Source organism: Cnephaeus nilssonii (assembly GCF_951640355.1).
Source record: "Cnephaeus nilssonii genome assembly, chromosome: 3".
NCBI classification, from domain to species: domain Eukaryota; kingdom Metazoa; phylum Chordata; class Mammalia; order Chiroptera; family Vespertilionidae; genus Cnephaeus; species Cnephaeus nilssonii.
The window spans coordinates 54,839,148-54,854,108 of record NC_137074.1 but is presented as its reverse complement, the minus strand read 5'-3'; the positions used below and the strand labels follow the sequence as shown (position 1 = coordinate 54,854,108).

The following is a 14,961-nucleotide window of genomic DNA, read 5'->3' as shown; positions in this document are numbered from 1 at the left end:
GGAGCCGAGCAGCTGACTGAGAGTGGGTGTCACTTATCAGTGAAGGACACTCACCGTACCCTCCCCGGGGCCTGCTGTGACCACAGAGGTCAGAGTTCATGTGATGCCTACGGGTCAGTGTCACCAAAACCCTGTTTCCACATCAGTCCCTGGGCTTGTGGCCAAGAGATGGGAGCTCCCCAGACCATGAGGATGCATTCTCCTGGGAAGAAGAACATGAAACTGAGCCTGTCCCACCACCACTTGTATTGCTCTGAGTCCCCCTTCTGAGCACTATTTGTAACATTTCTAGTGTCTCACCGAGCATGCCGAATGACCCAGAGGGTCTCTCTCTCTCTCTCTGTCTCTCTCACACACACACACACACACACACACACACACACACACACACACTGTGCTATCTGCTAGGAGTCTTCAGCAAGTTCCTGCCTGACTCGTATTCTCAGAGAGGGCTAGAAACATGGATTTGGAGCAAAGATACGAGATGAAACTCTACAGTTAACAGAGTGCTATCACCTAAGATTAGCTTCCGTGACTGGGTCTCACTCAGGTACAGCAGGTGGGGCGAGGAGCTGGCATGCAGGGGTCCCTCGCAGCCTGCCTCTTTAGGAGCTACAAGAGAAGGTCTGGCCAAGAGACTTGCCTTTTAAAGGAGCCCACTTTCCCAAAAGATTCTAGAATGTGACTATGATTGCTCTTGCCTACTCAGAAAGTTGGATTTTTGACCATGTGTGTTAGTGATAAATATTTTGGGGACACATTTCTCAGAACTTCCTAAAATCCCTTAACATATGTGGAATTTGTGGAGGGGATGTTATACCTTTGGGAGTATCCTCCTAAACTTCATATGCCTCTCTCTCTTCTCTCTCCCTTAATGAAGGCTCTTTTCACTGAGCTCTGGTCTGCATAGGCATACGCTGGACAAGGAGACACTGAAGGGAAGCCAACCTCACTTACCTCACTTATTTCAGACACTATTAGAGCTTCATCCAGACTCTGCGGCCACACCTGGAATTATTATGGCCGACCAAGGTCATTCGTGCCGTGTGGGACATGGCTTTTGGTGTCTTTGTCTTTGAGTCCTAACATACCAAGAGCTCTGCTCTGAGCTTCTCTTGGCAGGTCTGTGAAGATGTAGCGCTCACCCCGCTCATGGGAAAAAAGAAGTTAGGACAGTGGGAAAGGGCATGGCCACCCTCGCCTCCCGGAGAGCACATGGTGGTTCTTCTCCCAACAGGAAAACCCTAGAACCACTTAGTGGTTGACCAAGCCCCACATGTACAAACACCCAGTGATGTGGAGAACATAGGCCAAAAACCCTTTATCCTAAGATACCCCGATAAATGAGTCCAATGCCCCCGAAGATCCTATCTGCGCCACAGTGTCTAGAAGTGGCCACAGTCCAAACACAAATAATGAGACGGAAACCTCAAAATCATCCTTTTGGGTCTCTATATCTGGTCCTGGGGAAGTGCCAGTAGCTTAAACACTAGAGAATAAACTCCTGTTATCTTTCCTCCCCCCTCCCCTACCTCCACCACCTGTTCTTCCCTTATCCACCAAACCCCTCAGGAAAGGACTGCCTTAGTCCCATAAGACCTCATCAGTATTTTATAAAAATCGCCCCTGGTAGCGTTTACTAACCCAGGGCTCATGTTTTTCTCAAATGCTGCGGTCCACCTTGCACATCTCAGGCGGGTCAGTTCATCCTCGCTCGCTTCCCGTTGGAGGTGAGGTCAGCTGCCCATCACAGAGCTGGCGTGCAGGTTTGGGGCCTCTGACGCTGGGGCATGACTGGAGCAACTCACCTACCGACGCACCCACAGGTGGCCAGCCCGCCTGCTGCCTCTCTCTGCCCTGACCTGCCATTTTGATTGGTGCATTTTTTGGTACAACAGGAAGTCATGTTCATGGCATACTCTACGCATGAGAAAGCGGGCGGAAGTGGAGAACTCGGGTAAAAATGAAGCCACAGGGCCTCGTAAACCCAAGGATATTCTGGGCCACAAAGTCTCTGTTAAAGTGAGTAAGGATCCCGGAGCTGCATCCCTCCCCATCCACTCCCCCCGCAGCATCCTCACGAGGCAATGGGGGGACGGGGATCTTTCTTCCCAGCGCGGGAACCAGAGGGGAGGTAGATTAACAGGTTTTTGCATGCAAGATCAATTTATTTTTTATTTTTTATTTCTCCTGGCAACTTCGATTCAAATAAGTAAGTATTCTTTTTTTTTTTTCTTTCACAACTTTATCCTGTGCAGATGTTTTATAGCAAAATTATCTGCAGCATTATTCTCTTAGAAACGCAAGATGCTTGGTTCATAACAAAGTTCTCAAAGTTGCCCATTTGGCATCGTAGGTTAGACCATACATGTGGGGTGAAGAGACTAGGGGTGCTCTCCAAACCCTCAACCCTGTGAAGTCTGAGGTTTGGAATTTAAGGGCCACTGTGTCCTTGGCCAAGTTTCATTTCTTTTCCCCAGAATTCAGACATCACTTTGCAGCCTGTGCCCGGCAGGGAAGGGTAGCACATTGGAGACGCCCAAGTCTGCTCTGTTCTAATCCACCTGTTACTCTCACCGAGTCTAGGCCTCGGCAGACCCTGGTTGCCTCCTGTCTCGAAACAGTGTGATCTCTTTTCTTTACACTTTGCCCCTGCAAAACGGCTTAGACTGCTGACGTTTAATTGTGCTATCATGTGTGATTATCTACCTGGCACTTTCCTCCCCCCCTTCCTGAGCAAAATAAGAACGCCCAAAACCCATGCCAACGTCCTTCTTGGGGAAAAGAAATTGTGTTCCCTCCTTCACCCTCATCTGGGAAGGCCAGCCTCACCGAAGACCACAGTCTCAGCCCGACAGCTCTCATGCTTCATGCAGTGGCTTCCATTGCTATTCCCGTGGGCCGAGCGGCTGCACACGCTCCCAGCCTCCGCTCCCGACAAGAGCATGCTGCCGCCTTGGCGACCACACCCCGCCTGGGTTCTCCTCTGCCCGGTTGCCCGTTGCCCGTGCTTCTCTGACGTTCTCCTCGCTCTCTAGCAAAAGCTGCCTGTGTTCTAACTGTGTTCTCTTTCTCCCCCTTCCTCATGCTGCCCACCAAGGAGACGAACAGCTCCGAGGAGTCAGAGTGTGACGATCTTGACCCTAATACTAGCATGGAGGTAGAAGCAGCTATTGTTGTCCTATTTCCTACGATGCTTGTCTCTTTTACTGTGCTCTGTGACCGTGGCCTTGCTGAAGTGACCCGTCAGGCAAGGGAAAATTGTTATGTCAGGGCTTCTCAGGGTGTTCCATCCCAACTTAAGCAAACAAACGTAATGCAGCTGGATTTTGATAGAAAATTCTACCTAGATGTCTTTTTAAGAACACATGCTTCCGTTTCCCTTAAATGCTTGCTTGTTGTTTTCTTCTTTGGCGGGTTTGGCTTTGTGTAGAAAACACCCAGCTTCATTATTGGAAACTTAGAACACAACTTTTTGTTCATGGAAAATGGCTTTATAAACAGTGGTTGGTTTGCAGCTGAGAGCTGAGAACCCATCCGTTTTAGTTTTCCCCACTTCTGTTTCTCCCTCCTCCCTCTTTCCTCTTTTTCTCTCCCCGTTGTTCTCTTTATCTGGCTCTTCCAACGGGACCTATTCCTCCCTCAAGACTCCAGCAAAATCATGTTCTAACCATGGTTTTGCGGAGACCTGGCACCCAGTCCCTGTGCACAGCTGGCTGACAGCAAATGAGCGACTGCAGCAACGCCAGCGCCTGCCTCTGCCCGGCGCCCACAGCTCCCGGGCAGTGGCTGTGCCCACCCCAAAGGATAAGAGCCCCGAGAAGGCCCCCTCTCTAGAGACAGGGAGACTGAAACGCTGCCCTGGGGCCTTCAAACCCCGGGGTGACAGGGATGTGGGATGGAACCACCACCTCCACCCACAAGAGCTTCGAATCACCTTCCAGCTCCTTCTCGGCTGGAAACGATCGGGGGTTATAGGAACGGGACGCTCACCTGGCCTCCCAATGAACCAAACCGTTGTGAATGTGCAAACCCTAGAGAATTCGAGCAAACGGGGAGTTGGCGTTCCCTACCTTTTTCAGAATTCACTGAAATGCTTTTCTCCAAATCGGTGCCTCCATCTCCGATGATGGATAAAAGTTTAGAAATTTCCTCTAAGGACAAAGTAGAGAATTTAAAAAAAAAAAAAAAAAAACTTGTTCTTTTTATAGCCCTAAGCTTTTCACTTAACGAGATGGATTTTTTAAATTCTAATTTGACCTAATCCCAAAGACATCCACCACCATATTATGACAACCACCACAAAACCCAAGCACGACCACGCTGCCCGAGATGTGGCACTCAGCTGTGGGAGATGCCGATGGAGTTGAATCGGCCAGAGACAAGCGGTTGAAAGTGGGAGTCTCGCCAGGACAAAACAGTCCCCTGTGGATGTGGCTGCTGCCGCAGAGCTACATCTGGCAGGTGTGGGTCTGTGCACTGCTCTGCACTGGGAGGAAGTGAGCATTAGGAAGCTGGGGGGTGGGGGGTCTGGCTCTGCTTTCCCTGCGTTCCGTGGGATAGGCCCCAGCTCCCGTGGGGCCCACACCAGTCGACTTTAGATGCCTGGTGGCCCTGTATCGCCAGCCTAAGTGTTGCTCGCATGTATTGGAGATGCCATCTGTAAGCAGAGGGAGGGGAAAGCCAGATATCTGTGCTCCAGAAGGCAATCTGGGACCTCTCTCAGCTCGGGGGCCCTGGGGGAGAAGAGTGGCTTTGCTACTCTGCCCTTTAGAGGAAGAAGTGGGCGCGGGAATGCGGGCCAGGAGAGGAGCACACACCAAGGGCCATTCTGTGTTTAGTTAAGCGTGTGCATGTGCGCGCACCCACCTCAGCCCCGCTTTGTGAGCTGCACGCATTTCTGAGGTTCCTGTGCCTCCAGCGCTCGCAGCCTTTGCACGGCTGAATGAGGCGGGTCCCCAGAGGTGCTGGAGGCACATAAGCAAAGGCATGAGGCTGTCGATGCCGAACCGGGGAAAGCCAAACACGGTCTTGATGCGTGTCCAGAAGGTTTTCACATTTCAACGCCCTGGAACTCTCAAGGGGTGCGTGGCTGGAAGCTGCAGATATTCGGGTGAACCCAGCATTTCTTGTGGTTGGTGCGCGTGCGGCCCTTACGTGTCCCATATGCTCCTTGTACACATCAGCGAGCTCCTGTGCACTGTGCTGCCGCCGTGAAGCTAACCCTGAGCACAGACAGGAGCAGGGGCTGAGGGAAAGCGGCACCACGGCTAGCTTAGGATTTTCAGACACAAATAACAAGTAAGATACAGGAAGTCACGCTGTTCCGTGTGTGCTGAGAGTGTCCTCAAGGGGGAGGTAAGTAGAACCTTGGTGCACTGTCCATTGCAGACGAGACTGGCCACAGGTGCACTGGGAGAGAGCTGTGCTTGAAGGACCTGGCTTGAGCAACAGGTGGGAGGCCCGCCTCCAGAAGGCCACTCGCTGCTAAAGTGAGAGCTTTGGGCAGCATTACCGGGCCCGCCTGGTCCCCAGCCTCACTCCTATCTTCTGAACCTGATTATTGTCATGGGTGTTGTCTCCTTGGGAATGTGTCCCTGTGCTCTCCTGAGCTTTACTTGGCTCCCGTGGCCTGGAGCCTGTGTCCAGAGCCCTGGCTGACCCCCTGGCCCTGTGTGCATGCCATGCTAGGTTGCTGCTGCATCCTGCCCTGCTGGCTGCCTACCCTTGACCTGTGCCAGCACGTCGATGCCACTCCTAGCCGTGTATAGGCTCTTACCCGGCCTCCACAGCATGTCACTACCCAAGCATCCTTTTCTTCTCATTTGGTGGATTGAAGGGTTCCTATAAGGAGCTGTTTCCCAGGGTCCTTGCTTAAACAAGCTGCTTGCTACCCTCAAAGCTGGCATATGTCCCACCGCACTATTTTAGGGAGATATAGGCACATCCTTCACAGCTAAGAGGACAATAAATCACCTTGGACCCTAGGAATCTGACTTAAAGCTTTCTGAGGACACCCCGGTATCTAAAGGAGGCGATTCTGCTCCGGTGCTTCCATCCCTCCCCCTGCAGGGACTTGTGCATGTTCTCAGGTACAACCCACTCCCAGCACCGCCAGCCGTGCCGCTCGCTGCCACAAGGCTGCCTCCAGGTCTGCGTGGTCCCTCGTGGCCCAGCACCCCTTCTTCGCCTGCTGGCCCCTGACCACACCTCAGGGAGAACGGCTCCAAAAGTGCCTGGGAGCTGTCCCTGGGTCGGCTTCCTTCCTTACCTTCCTGGCCTTGGACTGGCCAACTTTGGGAACAGGAGAGGAGGGGCTGTGAGAGCTGAGATGAAGGTTTCTACGTGGAGGAAGAGTCCAATCGGGCGAAACACAAACACTCGGCTCTCCTGGGAACAAGTCAACATTCATTCCACTTTCCAGTACAGCATAAAGCACAGACTGCCTTTCATTGAAAAGGAGGGTAGATGTGATGGTGCCCACTTGGCAGCTTCTCCATCCTGCCTCGCCCCCAGTGTCTGCCCGGTACCCAGGCCAGAGCCGGCTCAGGGCTTGGGGCTCAGCCCGGCCCTCCAGCCAACACCCATCTCTGAGAAGTCTGAGCGTTACTGGATTCTCTTAGGACCGTAGTGAGGCAGATTCCCACACCCATGCCACTCGAGGAACTGCCAAGACTGTGTGGAGGCTGGGTTCCTGCACCTGCCCTCCCGTCTGGCACTGCTGCTTGGCCACATCATGAGCTCAAATGGGGAGGCCTGACCCAGCCTCTCCCAGCCTTTGTCCTCAGGGATGAGGATTCCTCGCCCAGCCTTTAGGTCAAGCGCAATTAATTATATGCATCTTAATTTTTTTAATGCCCAATACCACTTCGAGCAGAGAAGGTCAGGCCATCAGAGGAAGAAGGGGTCAGGATTCCAGAAAGACTGTACCTCGCATTTGGTGCTACCTTACCCGTGGGCATAGCGCCAGCCCGGGGCATTATCTCGGGGGCATTATCTGCAGGAAGAACGGGGTTGGGATCTTGTGGGAGAGGTTCTGACAGAGGAGGGAGAGAAGACACTTAGAAAGGTGAAGCTAATTGGGGAGAACATTTCTAATTAGGGTAAGAATCATCGACTTTCAGAGTCGACAAAAACTTGGGCAACTGGTTAGCCCCGTCCCCTTCATGTATTGTTTAAATTGCAGTAAAACATACTTGACATAAAATTGACCATCTTCACCATTTTTAAGCGGCATTCAACACCTTCACAAGTCGTGCAGCCGTCACTCTATTCATCTCCAGACTTTGCATCATCCCAAACTGAAACTGTACCCACTAAACCATAACTCCCCAAGTCCCTCCTCCCTCCGGCCCCTGGGAAGATGGAGGCTTCCTGTAGAGAGGAAACTGAGGCAGAGGGCGTGGTCACTTTCTGCTGGAAAATGAGAAGGTGCCCTGAAGGCAGTACCCGGCTGTCCCTGGTGTTCCCCACCCTCGCCACCCTGCTCTTCTGCAGCGCCCCATCTCCAGGTGGTTTTAACCTAAAACACGAATCCTGCCAGGTGACGAGACCTGCCAGTTTTCGGTATAAATTTGTTATTCAGTGTTCCAACTCAACAAAGAAGAGTATCATTTCCGCCCATCCCAGCTTTCCAAAGTTGAAGGACGAGTTAAATAACAATCACACAAAGGCAGCCCCACATGGAAGAAGGGACTCCAGCCCGGGCACTGGCCGCTGTGCGGACTCAGGCCGCTGGCCTTTCTGGGCCCGGGGTTCTCTGTAGGCGGCGGCATGGTTCTCGGGCACAGGGGCTGCTGTAAGTGATGGGGAACCTTGAGCGCCCTGCAGACCTAAAGTGAGCTGTCAGGACTCAGAGACCCTTCACCCTCCTGAGCTTCAGATTCTGAAACCGAGGAGACCCCAAAAGAAGAAGAAGCAGAAGAAGCCTTGCTCCAGAAACTTGCTTTGCAGGGGCCATGGCAGGAATGGCCTCCTGAGACCTGGCTGGACTGTCCGCTCCCTGCCCTGGGGGAGAACGGCAGTCACTGGAGAGGACCCTTCTTCCCTCCCCGACCCCGCTTTCCCCAGCTCCACCTTCCAGTCTTCAAAGAGCTGGCCTGTCGCTCCCACCTCAGCGGCTTCTCTGTCCCAGATTCAGCTTCCTGGCCAGCCCGCTGGAAGGACACACTTGCCCCCTTGTCCAGTGACTGACCTCCTGGCACCGCCAGTGAGTTTCCACCCGCGCCTGTTTCTGCATTTTATAAAAAGATTTTTTTGTGTGTGAAAAGAGCTCTTTGGAGAAAAGAAAGTGAAGCATCACATTCCTCTCATTTTGTTTTTACAAAATATTTTCTTTGTAATACATCCGATGGCTTTGGCCTGGAGACTCGCTCTTCTTGCCTAGCTCTGTTCCAGCCCTGCGTGCAGACGGAGTTACATTCTGCCACTCAGGCATTTAGCTGGCAGAGCCAGCGTCTCTCCCAGAGGTGCACTCACGTCTGTCATGCCTTCTGTTCCTTCCAACCGTCCAGTGAAGGTGGGGTGCTCTTACCCTCCAGAGAGGTCATGCTTATTCAACCAATGAAAAGAGCAGGTTTGATGGTGGTGCTTTGAGGGGCCAGACTTGGCGCGGGATACAGAGGAAGCCTGTCACTGAGGCTCAGGTACTTTCTTAGGAGGGTCAGGGCCAGGCCCTCCCTTGTTGCACATCTGCTGGTTGGAGGAGAATTTCTTCCTCAACAACTTTTTAAATCTCTTGACAATTGGGGTAATTATTTGTCTTCACCCCACCCATTCCCAATGACTCAGGAGTCCATTCATAGAGGCCAGCAAAGGACGTTCCATTGGTTTCTCAGGCCAACGCAGTCATCGTAACGTACACCCTCAGTCATGCGTGTCCATGGAGGCCCAGCCCATGTCATTTATGGTGCATACTAATGGGATTATGAAGTGCCATTGAGCCGGGAGACGTTGCTCTCAGGACCAGCTGTTAGAGGAGCAAAGGCCACACTCTTCCTCCCACAGCCCCGCCCACCCCGTGCTGTGAAGGCTCACCTGCAGGCTCACTGATGAGATGTCCTAGGCCCGTGGTCAGCAAACTCATTAGTCAACAGAGCCAAATATCAACAGTACAACGATTGAAATTTCTTTTGAGAGCCGAACTTCTGCGCATGGGCCACGAAGTTTCAATTGCACTGTACGTGCACACCCGCACGTGGTATTTTGTGGAAGAGCCACACTCAAGGGGCCAAAGAGCCGCATGTGGCTCGCGAGCCGCAGTTTGCCGACCACTGTCCTGGGCGATCCACTGCATCAGAATTTAATAACACAGAGCATTGCAGGACTGCAGTGAGTACTGTGGAGACCCAGGGAGGAGGCATCAGGCGTGGGCATCCTGTCTGGCGGCTGAGTCCCCAAGTCAACCTTGCACTCCCCCTTGTCCTCAGAGCCAGGTTTAACCTGTTGTGGGTCCTTAGACTCTGGGAGGTTGTTTCACTCAGTAAAAAAAAAAGTTGGGGGGATTGGAATGAGAACTCAAAACATTCGCCCATAAAGACTGTATCCAAAGTCAAGATCTTGGCCTTCTCGCTGTCAATGTGATTTATGAAAAGGAAGTTTTACCACCGCCAGGGACTGTCCTCAGCCCCACCCGACCCAGCCCCTTCCCGACAGGCACCCAGGCTGCTGAGAGCACCCCGAGAGCAACGCAGACACCCAGCACGCCTCCTTCTTGCATTCCTTTCCCCTCAACTGTTTTGTGGGACGGGTGATAGATTTTTTTCATTATTCTGTTAAAAGCCATATTTTCATCCTTTTAATTTTTGAGGGCACACTCGATGTTCTCCAACCAAAATACCAAGGAGGGCTGGGAGAGGGATTTGGAATAGCAATCTCCATAAAACAATGTGCGTGACCCGTGGCCATCCATAGAGACCTATACCCAGCAATTAATACATATACATTCTTCTTAAGAAGCCATGGAACTTTTTACATAAGTTGACTCATAAAGCAAGTCTCATTTTAAAAAAAATCAAGGAAACAGTATCATATAGGCCAACTACTCCAACCACAATGCAATTAAGTGAGAAATCAGTAACAAAATGATAATTTTAAAGATCTCATACATTTGGAGATTATAAGATATTTCTATTACAATTAGGTCAAAGAGCTAAATCAAAGTTGAAGAAGAAATACTTAGAACTAAAAGATAATGAAAACAGTTGGGAAGTAAGAAACCAGTTCAGAGACGGTTCTAGTGCCGTTTGGGATTGAGTTGCATTTGCATATGTTCAATTGCAGCTTGCGTCCATTTAGGAATGAGCAGAGGTAGGGAGATTTTCTAAACATTTAGAAAACTGTTTTCTAAAAATTCAGAAAATCATGTCTGGCCTGGCCAGTTTTAAAAACATCAAGGGTTAAACCTCCAAACCAGAAATCATACCTACATTTTTAGAAATTGTTTTTCTTAGATCTGTTCATTGAATCTCCAACTCACGTTACCTAAAATCATCTAAAACCCCTTTCCCTCCTCCTCTGAGCACAGATTCCCATGAACCAGCACAAAGGGCACAGAAGGAAGAGGCAGAGAATAGAAACGTTGGTTCATTCGAGGCAGCTGAGTTCAGTTTAGGGCATTTATTTTGAGTTTCTTTTGACCATTTTTATTCCTTTAGCGTTCTCGCTATGTAGCTTTGAACTGTGTTTTGTGGCTGGTGCTGAGGGGTTTAGAAAAAGCGGGGTGGGGTGATTTTTCTGGAGTCGGTGGTTATCTGCTCTTCTAGACAGATTTCAACCTCACTGTCAGGACATCGAGTCAGAATCATGGGCATCGACTGGCAAGAAAAATAGACTCAAGAGGTCTTCAGAGCTCAGCTTGCTGCTCGGTGCTGGTTGATTTTACCTGTCGCTCTCTCCTGCTACCACCCTGCCCTCCCATTTTGAAGGAAAATCCAGGAGACATTGGAATTCTCTCCAGCAGGAAGAACGAAGGTGCCATGGACCACCATGTGGTGGTTTTTTCCCATCCAGGAGGACGCGCTACCCCCTGCCGCCCGCTGCTGTTCAAATAAACCCGAGTCCCCAGCAGCCTTCCCACGTGGTCTGTGCCAGGCCGGTCCTCTCGCAGCTGGTCTCCCAGAGAGAGAGCATGTGCGGTTCACACAAGGAGCGTCACCTTTCCCCATCTGTCTTGGGTTCCAGTTCTCCCCCCTTTCCCGTCTGCCACTCTACATGCCCCCCACCCCCAAATTGTTCCTAAGGAAGGGAAGCATTCGGTTTCAAGAAACAGGGCAGCTTAAACCCTTCAGGTCCCAGCCTGACACCGCAGGTCCCTTCACACATGAGCAGTGATCGTTAGACACGGTGGTCAGGAGGCCAGTATCCTTATCTGCTAATTGTGTGACCTCCGTGAATTCGCTTCAACAAATACTTGATCTCCTGCTGTGTGCAAAAGGCTGTGTTAAGCAGCACAACAGGTGGTACATGAGACATGTAAAAGGGTAGCCATCTTTAAAGGACTCACAGCCTGGTGGGGCAGTAACTGCAGGGAAGATGCTAGGATAGACGGGCAGATGGGCAGAGCCGCAGGAAGAGCGTGGAGGAGGGAAGATCACTACTGGCTGAGTCTCCAGACGGGCCGGCGATGAAGTACCAGAGCAAGTCACATTCTGAGTAACGGGAATAGGAAAACCCCAAGTTCATGCAAGACATTTTCTCCACTCTCCTCCCCCAAATTAGGATCCCACCCCTTTAAACGTCCCTTGCTTTGACAAATATGGACCAGGATCTGAAGCATTAACACTCAACAAAACACGGTCCCTGCCCGCCTAGGCCCTGAAGTCCGTCCATAGGGAGCCGTAGACCAATACGGAGGCTGTTCCACTGCAGCGTGAGAGGCGGTCACAACCCCGCTCCGGTCCCCACTCGGATCTGCTTCCACACAGAAGGAGGAAAACTGAGGAGGAATCGTCTATGGACACAATCCAGAGTCAAAGTTAACGACATCCTTAGCATGGAGTTTGCCCAGGCTCCTGTCCTTGCCGGAGGAGGGTAAAGAGGAGGACGAGGTAGAATTGGGTTGGAGAGCAAAGGTGAGCGGGTAGGCCTTTGGCATCAGTGACCAGCTTTGACAACATTTTCCCCGAAGCCCTGCCTCTGCGCCGCAGGCTGTGGCGGAAGGAGCGGTCAGGGCCAGTCCTCGCACCGTCTCTCGGATCTTACATGGACTTCCCTGTCTCATCGGGAAACGGAAGGAAATAACCCCTGTGCGGCGCTTCCTCCCAGGGGAGCAAAGGAAGGAGGCTGCGGCGAGTCCTCTGTGCAGACTGGGACTTCGGAAGGCTGCACAAGTCAGTGCCATTGTTACCATTCCCAGCGACGCCTGGGCCAGCCACGCGCAGCACAGCCAGGACAGGGGCCTCCCGCCAGCCCTTGTAGACAGAGAACCTGCAGTAAAGCCTATTGGCAACTTTTCTCTCCTCAGAGACCCCTGCGTGGACTCACTGTCTTGCTCCTTGTGGGTTCCCATCGGGATGGGAAAGACAGGCCACTGAACAAAGTTGGCCACATTCCCACATTGTTTTTCCCGGAGTCCTTCTGGGGGCGTGGGGGTGGGACAGGGTGAGGGCCGTGCTTCACGCTGCGGAAGGCTGGTCATTAACACCAGCCAGGCCCCACCCGGCCACTGTACCCATGTCATTTCATTCCATAGACTCCACAGTGGATTCCCCATGAAGGCAGCGAGCAGGTCTGCTTTCCTCGCTGCCGGACACCACCACCACACCGAGGGTCAGCTCACAAAAACCCTCACCCATGAACGAGCCCTCACATCAAACACCATTCCAGGTGGGCCTCGTTGTTCCCACGTCACAGATGCAGCTGAGGCCCGGCTGCTTTAAGCATGTTTCCACGGCAGGAGGGCTTGTCTGGCTTAGGGTCTGGGCTCTTCGCGTTCCATCCGCTCAGAGTTCACACCCCCTCGTGCCCAGATACCTCCTCTCTCAGAGGCAACCGGTTTTATTGCTTTTTAATCACTTCCCCAAAAGTTTGCATGCCATCTGTGTTTGAAAACAGGCTCTCGGCAAATTGCAATAGACCAGAAGTGATTATTTTATGGACCGTTTGGCCCTGTTTACAGATTCTATTTATGAACCAGTCCTCAATTCTCAGGAGAACTGAAATGAGAACAAAAATCAAATGCTCATCCAGCCAACATGCATTCAATGCCCAGTGGGCAGCAGACCCCACGCTGGGGCCTGAGGCACAAGGTGAATGACGAGTGGTTCCTGTCCTTGTAGAACCTACAGTCAATAGCTCTGGCTGCGCCTTTTCTCCTTTAAGGAAAGGTTATTAAAAAGTGAAACATTCTGACTGAAGAATATTTGGAAAGGCTGGGTAAGAAGAGAAAGAAAAGTATCACCCAAATCCAGGCAACACTTTCCAAATCCTGAGGTCAGGGCCTATGTCCTAGCACCTCCGTGTCCATGAAACCTTACGCCGGCCCAGAAGAGACAGGGATGTTATTTGAATGGGGGGAAAGCCGCCCTTTATCTCAGCCTGAGAAACCCACTGGGGACGTCAGACAATATTCTTAGTCTCTTGTTCTTTGACTGTGAAATGGCTGGTTCAGATGTTGTTCTCTTTGCCTCAACCTAAGCCAGGCGGTAAATGCATGGCCTCCTTAGCACCCCCGACAAATGATGGGGCGCTGCCCACCATGGTTAGGGGCAGTCCCCTACATGTCTCCTCACATAGCCGAGTCTCTTAGATGTGGGGAAGGCAGAAGCTTTTACCAAATCCCCACACACTCCCCTACCCCAACCCCATCCCAGAAGAGCCTCAGGGGCAGGAAGTTGCTTTCTCTGAGATCAGTCCCCTTGAATTGAGGGAACTTTCCGGAGCTCTCAAACCGGGCTGCATGTTGATGCACCTGAGGCAGCTTTCAGAAGTCCCGCTGCCTGGATCCCCTCCACACTAATTAAAACAGAATCTCTGGGTGTGAGGCCCAGGCATGGGTCTTTTTGTGTTTTCCAAGCTGTCCAGGTCAAAGATGGAGAACCAACAATTAAAGGGAGGCCAGACAGTGGTGTGAGTGGCCTCTCGAGACCAGCAGAGGGCGCTGCAGTGGCCAGTCGTGGGCCGCTCAGCCCCAGGACTTGGCATCACAGGCCTGCTCTGCAGCCTGCTTCCTGAAAACCTGGGTAGCATCCTGGGCAACTGGTCTGCAGAGGGGAACCCGAAGGAGGAATCGCATCTCTGTTCCAAAGGGCATCGGATGCCTGTGTAGCGGGGGAGCACACAGAAGCCATGTTCCCCTCCTATGTAAAGACCGGGAGGGAGCGAAGTGTGAACGCCCCGGGGGCTGTTGGTAAGGCACATCAGCTTTCTGGCTTCGTTGTGAAGGAAAGAAGTTTGTAAGATAAATTATTAGAGCCAAGCCACTGTAACAATAGGCTGCTTAGCAGAAGAGAGATGATCAGAGTGAGATCATCTTCATTTAAACAGTCATTGAAGACTTGTTCTTGTCAAGCATAGTGCTAAGCACTTGACATAAATTATTTTTCATAATACTTTGCGCTAAGTATTACTTATTCCCATTTTATAGTAGATGAGACTGATGCTAATAAATTTCAAGGAATTAGCATGAAACCACATTAAATAAAAGAGGTGAGCCCAGCCTCTGACTCCGCAGGCCCTGTTTGGGTCACCCTGCCAGGCGTTATGGCCTGGACTTGCATGGTTAGAGGCCATAGGAAGATGGGAGAAAAACCGAGGCTTCCACCCCCTTAGGAAGGGTAACTTTTCCACATGGCTAGGCTAGAAGGTGTTTCTTTCTGAGAAGACCCCTGGTGTCATGAGGCAGTCAGTGTGGTATGTGCAAAGAGCTCCCTTGATGCCTCCCTCTGCCAAGTCTCCCAGTCGGCCCAAGTCTCCGTTCCGTCACCTCAGCAGCCAAAGGGCTCGAACCATTAGGTCAGTGGT

At 51.7% G+C, this 14,961-nt stretch overlaps 1 protein-coding gene across 2 annotated transcripts in view; it reads left to right on the top strand.

Moving 5' to 3' along the window:
* The window catches only part of LOC307096988 (kalirin-like), a gene marked incomplete at its 3' end in the record, with an annotated part of 122,212 nt that overhangs the window by 76,319 nt on the left and 30,932 nt on the right, over window positions 1-14,961 (top strand). For both annotated transcript variants that reach the window (XM_079766808.1, XM_079766807.1), the window contains exons 17-18: window positions 1,899-2,022; window positions 3,101-3,160. In XM_079766808.1, coding sequence (XP_079622934.1) covers window positions 1,899-2,022; window positions 3,101-3,160 — 184 coding nt within the window. The remainder of the gene's footprint in view (window positions 1-1,898; window positions 2,023-3,100; window positions 3,161-14,961) is intronic.